This window comes from Hylobates moloch, unplaced genomic scaffold (assembly GCF_009828535.3).
Source record: "Hylobates moloch isolate HMO894 unplaced genomic scaffold, HMol_V3 SCAFFOLD_16, whole genome shotgun sequence".
In the NCBI taxonomy this organism is placed as follows: Eukaryota; Metazoa; Chordata; class Mammalia; order Primates; family Hylobatidae; genus Hylobates; species Hylobates moloch.
In genome coordinates, this window is record NW_026652291.1 from 42,426,422 (window position 1) to 42,449,209 (window position 22,788).

Consider the following 22,788-nt stretch of genomic DNA (forward strand, 5'->3'; position numbering starts at 1 on the left):
CACTTTGGAAGGCTGAGGCAGGTGGATCACAAGGTCAGGAGATCGAGACCAGCCTGACCAACATGGTGAAACCCCGCCTCTACTAAAATACAAAAAATTAGCCGGGTGTGGTGGTGCATGCCTGTAGTCCCAGCTACTTGGGAGGCTAAGGCAGGGGAATCGCTTGAGCCCAGGAGGCAGAGATTGCAGTGAACTGAGATTGTGCCACTGCACTCCAACCTGGTGACAGAGCAAGACTCTGTCTCAAAGCAAAAAACAAACAAAAATAATACAGACTGCATGATTTAAATTCACAAGTTTCTAGAGGCCGTTCAAAGCACGGGAATATCTGTTTACCAGTACCCACCCCCTCCTTTTTTTTTTTTTTTTTAACTTATTGCCAATTCCATGAAAAAAAAAATACCTGCCATGGTCCTTATCTACATTCTTAACAATGTCTAAGAATTGCTTTATTATAACTATTTATTGACTGACTATATGACTTTAAATAGGAAGCAGAATTTTTTATTTGATATATTCATAAAACATTTGTGAGTGTACAGTAATGAACAAATAGACATGGTCCCTGACCTCATGGAACTCAGAGTCTGGTAGGGGAGGCAGGCATTCACCAAGCCCACATCAAATCTATAATTACAAATTGTGGTAAGCATTTTGGATGAAAAGGGGAGCGTATGATGATCATGTGCAATGGGATCTAATTACAATTGGGAGGCCTTTCTAAGGAGGTAGTGTTAAATTGATACCTAAAGTGAGAGGTAACAAGAGGATAAGTGGGAAGAAGAATATTTCAGGCAAAGAGAAAGCATGTGAACATTCCTAAAGAGAAAAAGAAAATGAATGGCTTAGTTCGTGAAGCTTAAACACTAGCACAGCTAGATTGCCTTGGGTGAAACCAGAAGAAAGACAGGAGATAAGGGTGAGTGACAGTTAGGGGCCTGACTATTCAGGGGAAAGATTTTGTGTTTTATTCCTAGTGCAGTGGAAAAATCTCATGGTCCCAAAAGCTATTCTGTAAGGTTTCAGGGGAGGAGGAGCAAGAGTGGGAGACCGGTTAGGTCTGGTCTCTGTGCAGTAGTCCAGGCAAGATATGATGGTGGTCTGGCCTGGGATGGTAGTAGTGGAAATGGAGAGAAATGGATGCATCAGATATGTTTTGTTGGTAGAATTATTAGGATCTAGTAATGGATTGGATGACATGGTTGAGGTGTGAAGGATGACTCCCAAGGTTTTGGCCCAAGCATCTGTGTGCAGATGGAGGTAGGGAAGATATCCTTGAGATGGGAAAAACTGGAAGAAGGCCATGCTTGGAATGAAACTCTAAAGACCATCTGCATCATCACTGTCATCTAGCTCCCTTTTCATTCCCTTGAAGAAAAGAAGAATGCAGCCAAAGACAGCTTAGCTCGATATAAGTGTGTACAGATGTGATTTCTGCATTCTACTTGCAGAGTTCAGAAAAGAGCCAGGTAATTAGCTTGGACAGTCTGGTCATTCTTGTGGATTAGAAACATGTAGTTTCAGATTTTGATAAGAAACTGATTTGGATAAGACACTAAGTAAACTTTTGAATAAAACCGAAACCCCAAACTAAATCTAACTTTATAGTAAATATTTGACAGTAAGCATTGTTGAAAAGGCCTCTGCAGCCAAATCCTTTTAGAAAAAGTTAGTGATTGCTACATGGTTTTAATGGGTCACTTTTGCTTCAGATTTTCCTTCTTAGGCATCGATTTTTGGAATGTGTGTTCTTTGAATGGAAGCACTGGGAAGGGTGGGGCGATACTTGGAGCTGCGACTGCCTGCACTGATTCTTCCTCACTGAAGCCCCAATGATCTGGAAGAGCAGCTTGAAATAGCCCTCATCTGGGTTTCTAGTCTTGCCTGCACTTTGTTTCTGTTGGAAGAGCTGCGTGTCCCAGGGTTTGAGGGCTTTGAGAGTGAGAGCCATGGTTTCTGGGTGCTGTGCTTCTCCAAAGTTAAAACTACATGAATACAGTCAGAGGGAAAATGCAGCTGACTTTCTTCACATGCCGTCCTGGATCTTGGCAAATCTATAAATTAGTGAAAGTTTTTTTTTTTTTTTTGTGAAGTCCTTTTTCTTCTTAACTCCACTCCATTTTCTTTCTTCCTCAGTACTCTAAAATGTGTGTGTCTTATTATTATCTCTTAAAATACTTAAAAACTGCTAGTCCTCTGAAATACTTCTCTCTGGGGGTAATTTGCATAAAAAAGGTAAAAAGGAGAGGGAGCCAGAGGCTTAACCTCCTAAAAAGGTGTTCCACCCTTTTTTTCTACACGTCTTAAAAATTGTATATATATATGTAAGGCCTGTAACATTGTTTTTATATACATATAAATAGTGAAGTGATTATACAGTCCAGCAAATTAACCTATTCATCATCTTCCATATTTACCCTTTTGTATGTGTGTGGTAAGAGCTAAAATCTCTCTTAGCAAATTTTCAGCATACAATACAATATTAGTAAGTACAATATTAGTAACTGTAGTCCTCATGTTGTGCATTAGATCCCTAGACTTATGTATCCTATATAACTGCCAGCTTGTATCCTTTGATTTCTCCCATTTCCTTCCCCTCCCCACCACCCTTGTTAATGTACATGAGATTTCTGGATCCGAGAAGGATATAATTTTCATAAAAACAAAATAAACAAAAACCAGTCCAATCATCTTGGAGCTGCTCAGAGGAAACCACTTTTTTTCTTCTGGAATTGCTATAGAAAGGGAGGAAACATCCCACATGCTCTTATATTGCCTTTATTGACTGAATATAACCTTCCTTTGTCCAGAATTTTTTATCAGCCAGGATTATTGATCCCATGATTTGTGTATGATCTCCTTTAGGAATTAATATGTAGTAGTATTAACCTAAGTGTAGTTGTTTTCCTATTGTCCAAATCAATTGCTCTATAAAGAGGAAGTGCCTCCTTATATTAAAACAAAATAAAACAAAAACTTAGATAGCAGTTCAGAAATATAGTCTGATAGAATAGAAAGTCTTAGGGAGGCCTGGTCCTGTCTTTTTCCCCTACTAGATACTCTTTTCCTATATTTGATGAGTCCTTTAACTTTCCTGGTCTGTTTTCCCATCCCTAAAAGAAAGGAAAAGCAGAAGATGGGTGCATTCTGGGGTCACCGGAGGATCTTGTTAAAATGCAGGTTCTGACTCAGAAGGTCTGGGGTTCGTCCCAGGTTCTACATTGCCAATAAACTCCCAGGTGATGCTGGCCCATACTTTGAGTAGCAAGGCACTGGATCAAAGTGTGCCAGACTTGGCTGAGCATGAGACTTACCTCTATGTCTGTATTTTTATATTCACCTGTGAGGGAGTCAATTCAGAGCATCTGCATTAGAATTTAACAATCTCTATTTTTGACATTCGTGACAAGATTCTATTGCAGCTGCCAGCATTTAGGAATTATTGCACTAGATTAGTGCTTCTCCACCCTGGCTGCACATTAAAACTACCTGGAAGACTTAACAATAAATATTGATGCCTGGGTTCCCCTCAAGACCAATTAAAACAGAATCTTTGGCATATGGGGACGGGGATGAACAACTCCTAGGTGGCCCCCTCCAATCTCCCTCAACTTTCACTCCACTCAACTGTGCAGTCCAGATTGAGAAACACTGGTAATAATCCCTAGGGGACCATTTGGAATTAAGGGTCTTTGATTCGTTTTTAACCTTCTAACTCTTGAAGAAAAAGTGCTTGTTTTATTTTATGTTCTCCTCTGATAGGATACTGCATAGTCTTGAATGAATATAATGAGTTGTTTTCAAGTCTTAGCCCCTTGTAGATGCATTCCAGAATCTGCTGATATGTGAAATTACAGCTTCTGAAATCCTTGCCTCTTGGTGAGGATAATGCCCTGGTTCTTAGGCACCTCCTTCAGGACCATATTGTGTCTTTGATCCCTTTGGAGATGGAATGTTTGTAAACATCTTTAAGGACTGAAACAATCTGGATCTCATGGAAAGTTCGATTGTCCAGAATTCATGGCTCAAGGTCCTTTAAGAGCTGTGAGGACAAACCAGAACTGGTTTCCCTGTCAAGATTGGTCGATAAGAATGGGTGATGGTCACTGAAATTCTGGGCAATTTCTTTAAAGGCATCACGTTTCCAAAACTTCTAGACCCTCTCACTTTCTAGATTTGTAATTCATTTGTTTTCAAAGAAGTTATTCCTCTGTAATCAGATTTCTTTTCCCCAACATGTTTTAAAGCTAAAGGAAATTAAAATTTTCTGGGAAGCAATTTTAATTAATTTGCTATTCTGTTCTTAATATTTATTAATAATATATTTTTCATTTGTTGTAATAAGAATTTTCATGACTACAGGGAAATGCAACAGTTATATGAATATTTCATATACATAGAGAGTGTTTCAATGAATAGAGAAATCTCAAAAAGAAACCTCTGGATTGTTAATATTTAGCAATTTCTATCTAATTTAGCCTTAATTTAAAAATCTGTCTCCCTCTCTTCTTCTCATTTTTCTCAAGTATTTTATTCTGTAGTTTAGTTCTTAGTGATAAATACAATTTTATAGGTTTTGGCTTGCAGGGTCAACATTTAACAGTTTATTTTTTCTAGGTTCTTCTCTTACATACATACATACATACATACATACATACATACATCCCCCCACCACACACACACCAAGATACCTCTGCATATACAACTCAGTAACATAATCTTGTACATAATAGTAATAGCTTATAAATGCTTTTTGCTTTAATAGTTTATAAAGACTGCTTACTTTATTTAGTCTCCATAACTTTCCAGAATGGTGGGTATCACTGTCACCAGTTTGTATATCAGGCAACCAGTAGCCTAATTGAAGCTCATCAGCTTTTTTGCAGAAACTTACTTGATGGTACGGAGAAGGGATCCAAGTTCTGGGAGAATATTTGGGTCAGGGCTCCTTGTGGTATATTGATTGTTAGAAATGTTTACCATTTGATAACATCTCATATAAAGTAGACTTAGCACCATGTCTACTTTACTCAACTATGGTTTTATAAAACGTTCAGAAATGGTAAAAGCAGTTTTCATGTTTGTCCTCCATAAACTCAGAGTGCATAGAGTTAAAATGCAATTATTAAGGCCTCGAGGTAAGGTCTGGTGAGCACAGTCCAATTACTTAACTCTTTGATGGTCTCAATTACTGGACTTAAACTTCAAGTATAAAGATGAATGGAGAGCATATTTCCTAGACTACCTTTTTAAAAACTTTAAGTCGGTTTGAAGAACACTCTTTGAGTTGTTAGGTCTGAGGTCTAATTGACTATGTGAGCAAATACTTTAGGGTATACCTGCAAATATGTGAATTGTCCATATTCTATATTATTGGTTAAAATGTAGATATTTTGAAAAATGGGATTGAAGAGAAAAGCAAAGTCTTAATTACCTACTTTTGATTCTAACTTCTGTGTTCTTCTCCCTAAACAACTCTGCTTCCACTCTAACAGGAAGAGTTAGTTCTCCCAGTAGTGAGTTGCTTTAGGACTTTTCCTTCCTTCCTAGTCTTCCTACTTTTCCATCTAAAGCAAAAAAAGAGACATAATTTCCTAGACTACTTAGGAAGAGTTTAAATTTGCAATTATTTCAGTCAAGAATTAGAATTTAAGGAACATGTGTTCTAGTTGCCACTTCTGACCTTGGGAATCTAGGCTTTGTGAGTCTTTGACTTATTGCCTGATGAGTGATCAGTAAAGGAGGAAATGAAGTTTTCTTGATTAGGGATAACATGTACAACATCAGGCCCAATACCTAACATAGCGTAGGGGTCCACTAATGGTTGCTTTTGTTATTAATTTTGTTACTACACAGAGTTACTCAAGTGTAAGTGAAATAACATATTAACAGATGGATAGTGATAGCTGGACTCTGCTGAGCTAGAGTCTGAACGTTCCCATTGTAGAGCTATTGAAAATGGTATGATGGGGGCAGGGTAATGTTTTTAATGGCAGAGTTCATATGAAATAGTTAGAATGATCCAAATCCTAACAAATGTCTTGAAAACTAGTCTGTTTATAAGAGAGCGAGAGAGGTTCGTAAAGCCTTTGCAGAGTTGTTTAAAGCATGCTTTTAAAATTGTAAGGTACACCCCTTCATTGGGCTACGAAATTGATTTAACAGGTCTTGATTAATGCACCCAAAATTGAAATAGGTTAGAAATTGTAGAGTACCTCTCATGTAGTGAGTAAATGTAGTCTGAGAAATTTTTTCAATTGTGTATTGTGTATGTACATGTCTGCACGTATGTATATACACTTGAGTCACTATGTAAAAATTATTTCTTATTATGAGCCGTAATAAAAAAAGTTTGAAAAACACTATTTGTTAGATCAGCCGGCCGTTAATGTTTACAGTCTTTCTTTTTTAAGCCTGTGGGATCCTTTTTCCTAGAATACTAGCAATTCATTCAACCAATAAATAATTACTATATTGCAACGCTTTTCTTAAAATTTTTAAAAAAATCGACAAGTAAAAATTGAATATGTTTATAGTATACAACAAGACTTTGCCTTTCTCTTCAATACCATTTTTCAAAATATCTACATTTTAATCAATAATATAGAATATGGACAATTCAAGTATTTGCCAGGTATACCCTAAAGTATTTGCTCACATAGTCAATCAGACTTAAAAACTCAACGAGTTTTTTTTTTTTTTTTCAAATCAACTTGAAGTTTTTAAAAAGATAGTCTAGGAAACATAATGCTTTGATATATGTCTACATTGTGGAATGGCTAAGTCAAGCTATTTCATGTATTCATTACCTTGCTTGTCACTTTTTTTTTTTTTTTTTTTGCAGTGAGAACACTTAAAATCTCCCTTGGAGATTTGCAAATATACAATATATTGCTATCAACTGTCATTAACCTGATATATAGTAGATCACTCAAACTTATTCCTTCTATCCAACTGAAATTTTGTGTCCTTTGACCAACATCTACCCAATGTCCCCACCCTTCAGCCTTTGGTAGCCACCATTTTTCTCTGTTTCTATGAGTCTGACTTTTTTTACATTGCACATGTAAGTAAGATCATATGGTGTTTTTCTATGTCTGACTTATTTGGCTTAAAATAATGTCCTCCAGGTTCATCCATGTTGTCACAAATGACAATGCTTTCTTTTTTTTTTGAGACGGAGTCTTTCTCTGTCCCCCAGGCTAGAGTGCAGTGGCGCGATCTCAGCTCACCGCAACCTCCACCTCCTGGGTTCACGCCATTCTCCTGCCTCAGCCTCCCGAGTAGCTGGGACTACAGGCGCCCGCCAACATGCCCGGCTAATTTTTTGTATTTTTAGTAGAGACAGGGTTTCACCGTGTTAGCCAGGATGGTCTCGATCTCCTGACCTCGTGATCCGCCTGCCTCGGCCTCCCAAAGTGCTGGGATTACAGGCTTGAGCCACTGCGCCTGGCCTGCTCCTTTCTTTTTAAAGGCTGTATAATATTTCGTTAGGCATATATACCACATTTTCTTTATTCATTTGTTGATTGGCACTTAGGTTAATTCCATATCTTAGCTACTGTAAATAGTGGAGCAATAAACATGAGCATGCAGATAGCTCTTTGACATACTGATTTAATTTCCTTTGGCTATTTACCGAGTCTTGGAATCGCTGGATCATATGGTGGTTCTATTTTTAATTTTTTGAAGAACCTCCATATTGTTTTCTATAATGGTTGTACTAATTTATATTCCTACCAGCAGTGTATAAGAGTTCTTATTTCTTGGCATCTTGGTCAGCTGTTATCTTTTGTCTTTTTGATAATAGCCATTCCAGTAGGTATGAGGTAACATCTTATTGTGATTTTAATCTGCATTTCCCTGATGATTAGTGATGTTAAGCTTTCTTTCATGTAACTGTTAGCTCTTTGCATATCATCTTTTGAGGAATGTCTATTCATATCCTTTGCCCATGTTTTAATCTGGTTATTTGTTTTCTTACTATCAAGTTGAGTTTCTTATATATTTTGCATATTAACCCCTTATGTGTTTGGTTTGTAGATATATTTTATTACTCTATAGATCGTCTCTTCACTCTGTTGATTGTTTGCTTTGCTGTACAGCTTTTTAGTTTGATGTAATTTCATTTGTTAATTTCTGCTTTAGTTACCTGTGCTATTGAAGTCAGATCCAAAAAATCTTTGCTCAGACCAATGTCTTGTAGCTTTCCTTCTATGTTTTCTTCCAGCAGTTTTATAGTTTCAGGTTTGATGTTGAAGTCTTCAATCCATTTTGAGTTAATTTGTATATATGGTGCAAGATGAGTGTCTAATTTTATTCTTCTGATGTGAGATATCCAGTTTTCCCAACATCCTTGATTGAAGAGATTGCCCTTTCCTCATTGTATGTTTTTGGTATCTTGGCTGAAAATCAATGGATTATAAATGTGTGGCTTGATTTCTCGGCTCTCTGTTATGTTTCATTTGTCTTTGTGTCTATTTTTATGCCAGTACTGTGCTGCTTTTATACTATAGCTTTGTAGTAGATTTTGATATCTGGTAGTATAATGACTCTGGCTTTGTTCTTTTTGTTCAAAATTGCTTTGGCTATTGGGGTCTTTTGTGGTTCCAGATGAACTTTAGGACTTTTTTTTTTCTATTTCTGTGAAACATGTCTTTGGGGTTTTGATTGGAATTACATTGAATCTGTGAATTGCTTTGGGTAGTATGGCCTTTTAACAATATTAATTCTTCCAGTCCATGAACACAGGCATTTATTTGCATCTTCTTCAGTTTCTTTTATCAATCTTTTGCAGTTTCCAGTGTACAGATCTTTCACCTTCTTGGTTAAATTTATTTGTAAGTACTGGTTTTTTTTGTTGTTGTTGTTACTATTGTAAATGGTATTGTTTACTTGATTGCTTTTTTGGAAAGTTTGTTGTTATAGAAATGTTTTTCATATGTTGATTTCATATCCTACAAATTTACTGAAATTGTTTATTAGTTCTAACAGTTTTTTGGTTGAGTCTTTAGTTTTTTTCTACATATAAGATCATATTGTCTGCAAACAGAGACAATTTAACTTATTTCCTATTTGGAAAGCTTTATTTCTCTTTCTAGTTGCTCTGGCTATGATTTCAGCTAGGAATTGAATAGAAGTGGTAAGAAAAGGATCCTTGTCTTGTTCCTGATTTTAGAGGAAAAACTTTCAACTTTTTACCGTTGAGTATGATGTTAGAGCTTGTTATGGCCTTTATTATGTTGAGGTACATTCCTTCTGTACCTAATATGTTGAGAGTTTTTAATCATGAAACAATGTTGAATTTTTCAAATGCCTTTTATAAATCTATTGAATAGATATTATAGTTTTTGTCCTTCATTCTGTTAATGTGGTCTATCATATTTATTGATTTGCATATATTGAACAATCCTTGCATCTCAGGAATAAATACCACTTGATCATGGTGAATTATCCTTCTATGTGTTGTTGAATTTGGTTTGAAAATATTTTATTGAGGATTTTGCATCTATGTTCTTCAGGGATATTGGAGGATAATTTTCTCTTTTTGTAGCTTCCTTGTCTGGTATCAGGGTAATGCTGGCCTCCTAAAATGAGTTTGAAAGTTTTCTCTCCTTTTGAATTTTTTGGAAGAGTTTGAGAAAGATTGAATTGGTAAGCAGTGAAAGTATCAGGTTCTGGGCTTTTCTTTGATGGGAGAATTTTTCTTAGTGATTAATCTGCTTATTTGTTATTGGTCTATTCGGATTTTCTTTTTCTTCATGATTTAGTCTTGGTAGGCTCTATGTGTCTAGAAATTTATTTATTTCTTCAAGATTAGACAGTTTGTTGGATTTTAATTGTTCATAATAGTATCTTATGATCCTTTGTATTTCTGTGATATCAGTTGTATTGTCTCCTCTTTGATTTCTGATTTTTTTTTGAGTCTTCTCTCTCTTTCCTTAGTATAGCTAAAGGTTTGTCAATTTTGCTTATCTTTTCAAAAAACCAACTTGTAGTTTCACTGACCTTTTAAAATTGTTTTTCTAGTCTCTATTTCATTTATTTCTGCTCAAATCTTTATTATTTCCCTCCTTCTACTAACTTTGGGCTTAATTTGTTCTTCTTTTTCTAGTTCATTGAGCTGTAAAATTAGTTTGGTTATTTTAGGGTCTTCTTTTCTCATGTAGGCACTTGTTGCTATAAACTTCCCTCTAAAAACTATTTTTCTTGCATCCCTTAAGTTTTGGTATGTTGTGGTTCTGTTTTCATTTTTCTGAAGATATATGTATATATATATTTTTTTGTTTGTTTGTTTTTTTGAGATGGAGTCTCACTCTGTTGCCCAGGCTGGAGTGCAGTGGCATGATCTCGGTTCACTGCAACTTCTACCTCCCGGGTTCAAGTGATTCTCCTGCCGCAGCCTCCCGAGTAGCTGTGACTACAGACGTGTGCCACCATGCCCAGCTAATTTTTGTATTTTTTAGTAGAGACAGGGTTTTACCATATTGGACAGGCTGGTCTTGAACGCCTGACCTCGTGATTTGCCTGGCTCAGCCTCCCAAAGTGCTGGGATCATAGGCATGAGCCACCATGCCTGGCCTGTCTCAAGATATTTTTAAATTTCCCTTTCAAATTTCTTCCTTGACCCATTGGTTCCTTAGGAGTATATTGTTCAATTTCCACATATTTGTAAATTTTCTAAAATTCTTCATATTATTAATTTGTAGCTTTATAACATTGTGGTCAGAAAAGATACTTTATATGATTTTAGTTTTCTTAAATTTGTTAAGATCTACTTTGTGGCCTAAGAGTTGATCTATCCTGCAGAATATTCTGTGTTGAGAACTTCAACTTTCTGTACTTGAGAAGAATATGTATTTTACTGTCTTTGGGTGGAATGTATATATATATATCTGTCAGGTCCATTTGGTTTAAAGTGTAGTTCAAGTCCAATGTCTCATTATTGATTTTCTGTCTGGATGATTATATTGAAATTCCTGTATGCAGAGTAGGCATATAATTTATAATCCTGAAGAATATGTGATTTATATGAAAAGACAAAGTTAGCATATATGGAATATTTAGAAAGACATTATTTAATAAATTTTATAATACCAATTATATAAAAAGAGAACCCTGCAAAAATATATTAGTTCATTTGCCTATTCATATAATCAACCATTAAATTAGCATTTACTATGTGTCAGGCACTGTGCTAGGCAATGAGAGATCAAATTGAGCAAAAACCTACGTGGGCTTTATCCCTATAGAGCTTATAATCCAATAGGCAGATAAACATTGATTTTTTTTTTGAGATGTAGTCTTGCTCTGTTGCCCAGGCTGTACTGCAGTGGCATGATCTTGGCTCACTGTAACCTCCGCCTCCCGTGTTCCAGCTATTCTCCTGCCTCAGCCTCCCGGGTAGCTGCGACTACAGGCATGCACCATTATGCCCGGCTAATTTTATATTTTTAGTAGAGATGGGGTGTCACCATGTTGGCCAGACTGGTCTCAATCTCCTGACCTCATGATCCGCCTGCCTCTGCCTCCCAAAGTGCTGGGATTACAGGTGTGAGTCGCTGTGCCCGGCCAGATATACATTAATTAAGTCATGACACAAATAGGTATAAAACTGCAATTGTGATAATGGCTGTAAGGGAGAGGTACATCGTGTCAAAAAATTATATAACAGGGATATAACCTCATCAGGGGTCAGGGAAAGATTCCCTGAGGTCATGTCAATTGAGTTAAGATCTAAATAAATGAAGGTGACAACAAGGTGAGGAGGGAAAGGAATGGTATTTAGGCAGAGATGATGGCAAGTAAAAAGTCGTTATGGTGGGAGAGAACTTGGCTTTTACAAGAATATAAGAAAAGTCAATGAGGCTATTGTAGGTGAGTATCTTGGGCAAGGGTCAGAGTGATGAGAACTAAGGCTAGGCAGTCTTTGAAGTCATTGTGGGCCATGGAAAGGATTTGGGTCTTATGAGAGCCAAAAGAAGGATGTTAAAGGAGGGAGAAAACACAATACAATTTTAATTTAAGAAAAAAAACTTGTTTGGCTTCAGTATAAAAAAATCCACTGAAGGAATCCCACAGAGGTTCTGAGTAAATCAGACAGTTACCTGAGTAGTCTAGGGGAGAGATGATAGAAGGTTGGAGTTGGGTGATGATCATGGAAATGAAGAGAACTAGAGAGATTTGAAAGAGTTTTAGGAGATAAAAGTAATGCAATTGGTAATTAATTAGATATGAGGGTAATGGGATAAATGTTGATGGATGGCTCCCAGATTACTGGCTGATAAAATTGTATGGATGGTGGCCCCATTCTCTAAGACAGGAAACAGTGGGAAAGCACCTAATTTGAAGGAGCAAAAAGTCATGATCATGTTATACTGAAGCACATTTAAGATAGCTAAGAAGAGAGGTTAAGTTTGGATATCAAGATCGAGAGTTTATAGAAGAGGTTTGGTTTGGAGATATACAATCATGAGTTACTGAATCTGTGGACATAGGTAAGCATATAAGAGTAAAGAAAGGAGAGGACTTAGGCACTCTAATGTCTGCTTATTGGTAAAGAATGGTGAGCCTGCAAAAAAAGTAGAGGAATGTTCAGAGAAACAAGTGAATGGTGTTCTGTGAAAGCCAGGCATTGAGAGACTTTTAAGAGGGGAATGGTTACCAACGCTTCTGAATTGTTATGAAATGAGTGAAAAGCATCCTGTGGGCTTGGCAATAGGGAGAGGTTATTGGTGACTTGGCTGTCTTGGTGGAGTGGTGAGGGAAGAAGCTAAATCGGAGAGAGTTGAGTGAACAGGAGCTGAGGAGATGGAGCCAGTGAGAATAGACAACTTCTATGGAAAGTTTGTCCTGTGAATGTTTGGAGACAGATATGGTGGCAGCCAGAGGAGATGTAGGCTGAGTGGTATTCAGTGAATGTGGCGTAGAATACGTAGAGTTGAGATGATTCTTAAATGTTTTGATGGGCAAAGAGATGTTGGAAAAGTATTTCAAATGAATAGTGGGCAGCATGAATGAGCAGATTTTCGGAACATAATGAAGAGACTGACCTAACTGTAATAGTATAGATTTTAGGAATAATGGGAAACATGTTTGTATAGGTAGGGAAGGTGAGGCTGGATTTCAGAGGGCTTTGTTAGCCTCGGAAAGGATTTGAGATTTGATTATATCAACAGTTGTTGTTGATCTGGATGAAGAATGATAGGATACAGGAAGGGTTTCAGGGAGACAATTTAGCATTTGCCTAAACACCAGACTGAACATTGGGATGAGTTAAGGCAGGGATACCATGTAGCTCTATGGCCTGCCACAGTTATCTAGTCATGAAGTGGACAGCTTATGGATTAGAGAGGGTAAACTGGCTTGGGCTAAGGGGAGAAAGAAAACAATTTTTGATGGTCATATTAAAAATATTTGTAGTTGATACTATAAATAAAAGAAAACATCATTTATTTATAGAGGAATTTATACTTTCTGAAGTACTTTTGCAGAAATTAGCTCATTTTGATCTCTTAAGTTTTGGTATGTTGGTACCTAGGTACCACAGAAATGTAGTATTACCATCCTCATAACTAAGGTTAAGCTCAAGTACCATTGTTTTCCTAAAACTTCTGATTCTCTGGTCAGATGGAATTATCCATTGTCCTCTTTGTGTGTTTTAAAAATTTTTTATGCAGCAAAATGCACAGATCTTAACTGCACAGTTCAGTGAATTTTGACAATTGTATACACCTGTGTAACGTATACTTCTATCAAGATAGAGAACAATTACATTTGCCAGAAAATTCTTCTTCTCTTTTCTGTCACTTCCTCCACCGTTCCCTTTGGAAATCATTGTTCTGGTCCCTATCATCATATAATATTAGTTTTCCCTATATTTAAGCTTCATATTAATGAAATCAAACAGTATACCTACTTTAGTGGCTGGTTTCTTTTATAATGTTTTTGAGTCAAATTGTTGCATGTATCAGAAGTTTGTTCCATTTTAGAGCTGAGTAGTATTCCTTGTGTAAATATGGCACAATTTCTAATCCATTCTCTTCTTAATAGACATTTGCATTGTTTCCAATTGTTGGCTACCATGAATAAATCTGATGTGAATATTTTCCTACAAGTCTTTTTGTAAACATATGTTTTCATTTCACTTGCATAAATACCTAGAAGTGAAATTTCTGGGTCATAGATACATATTTAACTTTACAAGAAACTGTTTTCCAAAGTGATCATACCATTTTACATTCTTGCTAGCATTTTATAAAGAGCACTAGTAGTTGTTCTTGATTCTCATCAACAATGTTGTATTGTTAGTCTTTAAAACTACTCTAGTAACTGAACAGCAGTGTATCATTGTGCTTTCAGTTCGTGTTTCCTGATGCGTGATTATTGTAAGCATCTTATTCTTGTGCTCATTGGCTGTTGTTTATCTTTTTTGTATGTGAAATGTCTGTTTAAGTTACTTGCTCATTTTGATAGTTGGGTTGTTTGTTCTTTTGTAGGAATATTTTGTATTTTCTGGATTAGAGTTCTTTCTCAGATATCTGTATCATAAGTATTTTCTCCCGGGCTGTGGGTTTCCATTTCATTTTCTTGAGAATGTCCTTGAATGAGTAGTTGACAGTAATTTTGATGATGCCTGATTTATCAACATTTCTTTTATGGCGATTGTTATATGAGGCTTATATAAGAAATTTTTGTCTTCCTCATGATTGCAAATATTTCCTTCTATGTTTTCTTCTAGAAATTTTATAATTTTCCCTTTTATATTTACATCTATGACCCACTTCAAATTATTTTTGTGTATGAGGTAGGGGTCATGTTTCAATTTTTGCTCATATGGATATCTAGTTGTTTCAATAAAATTCATTGAAAAAGACTTTACCTATTCAGTTGGCTTGGCATCTTTGCAAAAAAGACGTTGTATGTGACGTTGTATGTTGACATTGTATGTGAGGGCCTGTTTCTGAACTCATTTTGTTTTATTGGTCTATTTGTCTGTCCTTACTCCATTTCCACACCATCTTAATTACTATAGTTGTTTGTTTCTCTAACTTTGTTCTACTTTTTCATATTTTATTTTTAACCACTTTAATTTAGACTTTCACAAACTTTTATAATTTTTCAATTTCCTCAAAAAAGCCTGTTGTCATTTTCATTGTCATTGTGTTGAATCTATAGATCAATTTGCAGAAAATAGAACACTTTTTAATGTGGAACAAAAGACCAAGAAATGTATTCCTACTGTAGCTTGTTTATGTTTATCTCTCTTGTGGTTTACTGAGTTACTAGTTTTCATTCTATTTGGAAAAATTTTAGCTATCATATCATCTAATAACATGTGTGCCCTCTTTTGTTTTTTTTTCAGACTCAACTACATATATTTTAGATTGCTTGATATTGTCCCACAGAACATCTCTTCAATCTTTTTCTCTTTTACTTCAGTTTGCAATAGCTTGTATCGCTGTGTTTTCAAATTGTTCTTTCTTTTTTAGTGTCCAATCTGCTGTTAAACCAATCCAATAAATTTTTAATTTCAGAGATTGCATTATTTCTATGTTTACCTAGTGACTTCTCTTTCTACTGCCTACTTTTTTCCATAGTAATTGTAGAGTTTTCCATTTCTTGCCTGTCTAATAATTTTTGATTGTTTCTGGGACATTATATCAATACATTGTAGAAATTTGGGATTTCATTATTTTCCTCTGAGGAGTTACACTTTTTTTTTAAACAGGCAGTTAAATTACTGATGGATCACCTTGATCATGAGACTTGATTTTAAGATTATTTTTCGTGTTGGTCTATTTTCTACACTTTTTATTTTAGTCCCAGGGCACATCCATTCATCCTATGACTTGTTTCTTGCTCCTAATGCATGGCCTTCTGTGTTTAGATGGAAGGCTTGAGGTGTTTTTCAAGCTTCTCTAGCTTGATGGGACTTGAACTCTGAAATTCATCTTCTAGCTTTGGGGAGCTGGTGAAATTTCCGTCCATCTCTTTAGCCCTTTACCATTGCTGTCTGCTGGATTCCTTATTGTCTCACCCTATGCCTGCCCAGTTTTGGCCACAAGAAGGATTTGAGGTATATTATGCAGAGGTTTATCAAACTCCATCAATTAAAGGATTTCCTCAACTCCAAGTTGCTCTGCCAGCCCCAAATTGTGACCTTTGACTCCTTAGACTTGTAAGACACTTCTGCTTGAGCTCTTTCACACCATGAACTTCCGAAACTGGCAAGTGCTCTCAGGGGAATAGACAGTTAAATGACTATCTCAGCTAATAAAGCCTCTCTTTTTCAAGGGTTTATCTTTTCCAGTTTCTGCCTACTTTCTGTTGTTTTCTAGTGGCTTCAAACAGATTTTGTTTTTCATATTTTGTCCCATGCTTCTTTATTTAGTATCTATTCTGGCAGTTGTATTTTGTTGTTACATATTTGTTTTCAACATATACACTTATTGAGAGCAAAGGGTGTGTTTTACTAATCTTTATTTTATCCCACTGTTTGACCCAGAGCAGTGACTTTTATACAGCAGCTACTTAATAAATGTTAAATTGTATTATTATTTTTATGAAGACCAATTATGAATGAGGATTTAAAGTCTTCTAAAAAATTGTTATATTTTTAGTATACTACCCTGAGTATGAGTTCAAAGTAAATTTTCTTAGGTAAAATTTTGAAGCATATTATTGCTTTAGAAATTTTTACTTTTAAATTATTTATATTAAAAATAAGTGTTCATTTATATATTTTAATATTATTTTAATTTTAATTCATTTTAATGTTGACATATAACGTGGTTTACAAAACTGCTAAAGTTCCTAATATGATTGGATTTTCAATCATTTTATATTAATTTATACAAAAGCAAACCTACTTTTCTGTGTAAAATAGAACAAAGATATCTCTTTTATTTGGAATACTGATAGTTTCTAAACTATCTGTATTATGTGGTTGAAAATATCTTTGAATAATTTTAATTTAAAGGAAGACTTTTAAATTCTATTTTAAATCAGACTTTTCAAGATCAGCCTAATGGACAAAAAAATTGTTCCATCATGTCAGCAATATATTAATATAATTTTTGAAGGGAGTCATCCAATTTTCTTTTATAATCAACTTCAATATTCTCAATTTGTAGGGAAGTGACCATAGCTCTAATCTTAATAAATTAACCAATTTTTAGGTGTAATTTATAGTCATTAATATTATTTAATACTAACTACACTTTGATTTCATAGCTTAGGGTATACTCGAATGGAAAGAAATATTATAAACTGGTTTCTTTTAAAGGGAATTTTTAGTTTGTATATAAATTTGATATTTATTGCAGGTCTCATATGATGATCATGCAAAGCTGGTTATGTCAATTTCAAGAACAGGTTATGTTATTTGTACAATTACAAATCATAGTTGTATGTGTCCATCTTTATGAGTTTGCCTTTTTGATTACTTGAAATAAGTGCATTGTTGAATGAAGCTAAATAACCTCCTTTTTTCTCCTTTCTTCTTCAGAATCAAGTTTCTTACTGGGAAATGCCCAGATTGTGGATTGGCCTGTAGTTTATAGTAATGACGGTTTTTGTAAACTCTCTGGATATCATCGAGCTGACGTCATGCAGAAAAGCAGCACTTGCAGGTAGGTAACAGAATAGCTAAGTAATCTTTTCTGAAATTTAACAAAAATCTGAATGTAATTAAAAGGCTTAAGCTTACTTGGACTCCCATATACAAACTATAGAGTTAAAAATTATATTAGAATATTAGGGAGACTAAATTATCAATGGAAACATATAGCTTAAGAGCCATTGGTGAGAACTTTTGCCAAAAGAAAGATTTTTATATATCTGTGAGTTTATCAATTCATTCGACAAATATTTTTTGATCACCTACCATGAGCCAGGAGTAGTCTAGATGCTGAGTAATCAGAGGAACGTCTTGTATCAGGGAACAACTTGTGGCATGTGATCTACAGCACCTCTGGAACAACTAAATTGTCTTGAATAAAACAGAGTAAACACCACCTGGCCAAGTTAAACATGGTCCATGAGAATGTAAAGAACATAAAATAAAGCTCTTACATCCTGTGTAAGCCACATGTACTTGGTAATGGTACATTGTTTGACTCATGTACAACAGAATCTGACATTTATATTATTATAATGGTTCTTTAAAAAATATGCCATTTCTGTGAGCTTAAAGAGAATATTAAGAAAAAGGGGATCAGAAAAAAGAAAAGGAAACTATATATAAGGAACTAATTTAGAACCTAAAACTTTTCACAATATTTCAGTAAGGCCAGATGGGATGTTTTTTCCATGAGTTAAATTTTCTTTAAAGCTCTCATTTAACTAAGCACTGAACCAAGTTATTTTAGAACTACAAGGGATCTGATTTTTTTTTTTTTCTAGGCCAAATCCTCTGTTTTTCAGATGAGAAAACTGAGGTAGAGCTATGTTAAGGGACTTGCCCAGAGAAATAGTGATTTATTTTTTCTACCCATTGATGCTGAGAAGCATTATTTTTATATATATATGTATATATATACATAATATATATAATAGTTATATACATATACAGTTGACCCTGGAACAACACTGGTTTGAACAGTGTGGGTCACTTATAGGTTAATTTTTTCAACCAAATGTGATCAGAAATATAGTATTAGAGAAATACAGATCAAAAATACGATATTCAAAGGGATGTGAAACCCTTGGGTACAGAGGGCTGACTTTTTATATATGTGGGTTCAGCAGGGCTAACTGCAGGACTTGAGTGTGCATGGATTTTGATAAATGCAGAGATCCTGGAACCAATCCCCTGTGTATGACTCTCTCCCTCTCTGTGTCTATAACTGTATATATATCTGTGAATTAATCAGTTCATTCAATAAATATTTTTTGATCACCTACCATCTACCATGAGCCAAGAATAGTCTAGGTGCTGAGTAATCAGAGGAACATGTACAACTGTATATATACATACATACAGAGAGAGAAAGGGAGAGAGAGAGGGTCATCCTCGGTATACAGAAGGGATTGGTTGATGACTCTCTCTTTCTCTCTCTAGATATCCTTCATCATCATGAAAGGTAGATATTTTATATTATACCATTGAGTTTAAACCTGACTGCACATAGCAATCACTTAAATAGGTTTTGCAAAACAGATTCCTACCCCGCTTAAACCTACTGAATTAGAATCAGTAGGTGATTCTGAAGTGGGTGGGTCAAGCAGGGAGTCAGTATTTTTAACCAACAGCTTAGATAATTCTGGTGCTTATCCAGGCTTGAGAAATAATCTGCTCAAACATTCTCTTCCTTAGTCTATGCTCCTCTAGCCATTCTCATTTTTGCCTCTACTAAAGGCATTCTCATATTCGGTCTTCATTCCCAGGTATGGAAATTGGTAAATGGGAGTGATGAAAATCTGTGGCTTCTGGTTGAGAGGGTCCCTTTGCTAGCACTGATATCTTTGGGCCATATTAAGCATTGCTCCTCTCCTATCCCCCAGAAGGCAGTTTAAGTTAGAAAAAGCTGAGTTTTATGGTAGACCTTATCCTGTGGAACAGGTCCATAGAGAGTTCCAGGGAACACAGATATACTCACACTCCCATTTCTTATTCTTGGACTGCTGACATCCCGTCTTCATGCCAAGTTTATCTCAGATCTCATCTACCTGAAGGTATTTATGCTTCCCTAAGCAAGACAGGTTTTTCCCTTCTCTGACTCCTCATAGTTTCTTGTGTATATTTCTGTTGGTATCATCATTTGGCCTTAAACTAATTTGCCTTATCCCTTGGGTTTTTATTCTTATTGCTTTTGTTGCCATTTTTGAGAAGTACTGCTCTTCATATCTGGATCTATTTTAAGTCCTGCTCTCATCCCTTCTTGTGTCCGACGTATCTGCCCTATCCCTGGCCTATTTTCTTTGGCAAGTACAATTTTTCCTATAAAGGATTCACTAAGAAAATAAGTGCTAGTATGTTGTATTAGCTCTTTGCTCCTATGAAAGAGCTGCTTTTCTTCTCCTAACACAAGTACCAGATTGCAAGTGCCTTAAAAGTAGGGTCTCCATCTTGCTCACTTTTGTATGCACAACAGGACACAAGACAAGGTCTTATGTCAGTATTTATTGAATTAGATTGGCTTGTTTTACAATAAACGGTAACCTAGGTCTCACATGCTCTGTATAGCATACCGTTATTTCTTGTATTTCATCCTGTGTTATGACATTTGAAGTGGGAGAGTTTTGGATTATACCATGCTTTTTAGCTGTATAAAAAAGTGTTTGAGTCTTTCCCCAAATTATCTTTACTTATCAGAAACAGTGTTTTCAAATGATCATGTTCTTAATGTAAACAATTATTACTTACTTGCATAAAATGCCAGATGTGTTTTGTTAACCTAAAAATTGCAACCAGTTTAATGTCCTCACAGAACAATGAAGACTAGCATCTGATATATGAACAAATATCTGACCTTTGTCAGTTTTTCTTGGAAGCATGATTTATTTTAATGTGTTCTTCTTTTAAACTTCCTTATTCTCTTTTGAAATTAAACTATATCCATTTTATGTTTGCTGTAGCATTATTTAGAAGACTGAAGACCTGGAAGTAATCAAAATATCCAGTAGTAGAAGTTTAGCTACATCATATGTTGTATATACTGGAAGGACAATGACACTGGAAAAAACTAACAACATATTATCAAGTTAAAAAAAGCCTAAAACAAAATAAAACAACAAACCCAAAACCACCCCCAAAGCAGTTTATAAAACAGTGTTTGCATCATGACTCAAATTCTTTTACATGTAGCTTTTCCCCCATTTCTTGAATAAATCTAGAAAAGCCTTTAAATGTGAGACACAAAATAACAGAGAGAGAAAAGAAGAAAATTAGATGCACATTTAGAAACACGGGGTTGATGGCTAAAAGTTATTATAGTATGTGGAATTACTGACTTATAAGTGAATATGGAGATAAGTATTTGACACTGAGAATATCCTTGTAAATAATTTTAAAAATTTTGCTTATCATAATAAGTTTTTAGACAGACATAAAAGAGTAAGAAGCTACAAAGCAGTGAGCTTCATTTTATATGGGAAAATACAACCTTTGACACTGTATATCTCAGAAAAAAGTATCATTTTGTATACAACTTGCATTAGATGAATTAAAGTCTATAGGGTTAAAGTGGCAACTAGGTAAATGATTACATGCCATAGTTTTAAATGTTCAAAAATGAATTGTTTTATGGTAAAAGAAAAACACATTAATTTGTGTTTTTATAATATCAAGAGGCTAATATTTCTTTCTTCTGTTTTCTTTTTCTTTTTTTTTTTTTTTTTAGAACGGAGTCTTGCTCTGTCGCCCAGGCTGAAGTGCAGTGGCGCGATCTCGGCTCACTGCAAGCTCCGCCTCCTGGGTTCACGCCATTCTCCTGCCTCAGCCTCTCCGAGTAGCTGGGACTACAGGCGCCCGCCACCACGCCCGGCTAATTTTTTGTATTTTTTAGTAGAGACGGGGTTTCACCGTGGTCTCGATCTCCTGACCTCGTGATCCGCCCGCCTCGGCCTCCCAAAGTGCTGGGATTACAAGCGTGAGCCACCGCGCCCGGCCTTCTTCTGTTTTCTTATCTTTTTTCTTCTTTGTCCTTTTCAACCCCTCCCACGTTGGACCAGACACACAGAATCAAATTAAACATATTCCTCAGTTTGTCACAATATTATCATTTTGCTCTCTCTAAGCAAGGTTTCTCTTTATTTTATTTCATTTTTTTCCTTTTATTTCTTTTCCCTTTCATCCCATCCCCCTTCTTCCTTTTATGGTTATTAATTCTAGAGTATGTTTATTGTACATCTTTCTAATCTGTCTTCTGCTTGTTTATTAAATATGTGTATTCTTGAAATGATATTGCTTTGCATATTTTGGTTTTTTAGATCCATTTAATTCCTACCACACTGTAATATTTATGGTTTCTTACTCTTTTCATTCACCATTATGTGTTTAGACTTCTTTGTGTCACCATATGATGATCTATTCATCATGTCTGATGTTGTCTAATGTTCTAGTGTCTTCACAGCCTTCGTTCTATTTATACATTCTAGTAGTCCTGGAATCTAACTTTGACACTTTGCTACCTCAAACAACTTGGAAATAAGAATCTTCCTACACAACTTCTTGTGGCCCTGTGCGAGAAGTTTTCTGTCTCTATCCCCAGAAATGGGATTGCTGGATAATAGAATATATGCAGAGTTTGTAAATTAACTGCTATAAGATTGTTGCCCAGAGTAGCCTTCTGTTTCCATTTTCAGCAGCCATTAGTGAGGATTCTGGTTTTCCTACATTTTTGCTATGTCATAATGGTACTGAAATTCCTATTTGAAAATATCTGATGTGTGCTAGGTATTGTCTCATTTTTGTTTTAGCTAAAATTATGACACTATGACACTTTCAGATCCTTAGGAATTTCTAACGTTGTCCGTTTTACTGTGGACACTGCATTTTCCACGCCTTTGGACTGTTTTGCTGTTTATTGGAGGACATGAAAAGTATTGCATGTTTAAAAGAGATTATAGACTTTGGGAGAATGACATTTAAAAGCATATGATCTTATCTCATGATCTGTAGAAGCTCTGACATTTGGGATATACTGTCATAGATTAGGTAGGAACCACTTTAGCATTTTACTTCTAATTAACCTGAAACTTTTTTTTTTTGTTTGTTTTGTTTTGTTTTTGAGACGGAGTCTCGCTCTGTCACCCAGGCTGGAGTGCAGTGGCGCGATCTCGGCT

The 22,788-nt window shown here is 35.5% G+C and overlaps 1 protein-coding gene across 1 annotated transcript in view; it reads left to right on the top strand.

Moving 5' to 3' along the window:
* Positions 1-22,788, top strand: part of KCNH5 (potassium voltage-gated channel subfamily H member 5) — a 349,850-nt gene that overhangs the window by 11,531 nt on the left and 315,531 nt on the right. The window contains exon 2 of the mRNA XM_032180213.2: positions 17,510-17,633. Coding sequence (XP_032036104.1) covers positions 17,510-17,633 — 124 coding nt within the window. The remainder of the gene's footprint in view (positions 1-17,509; positions 17,634-22,788) is intronic.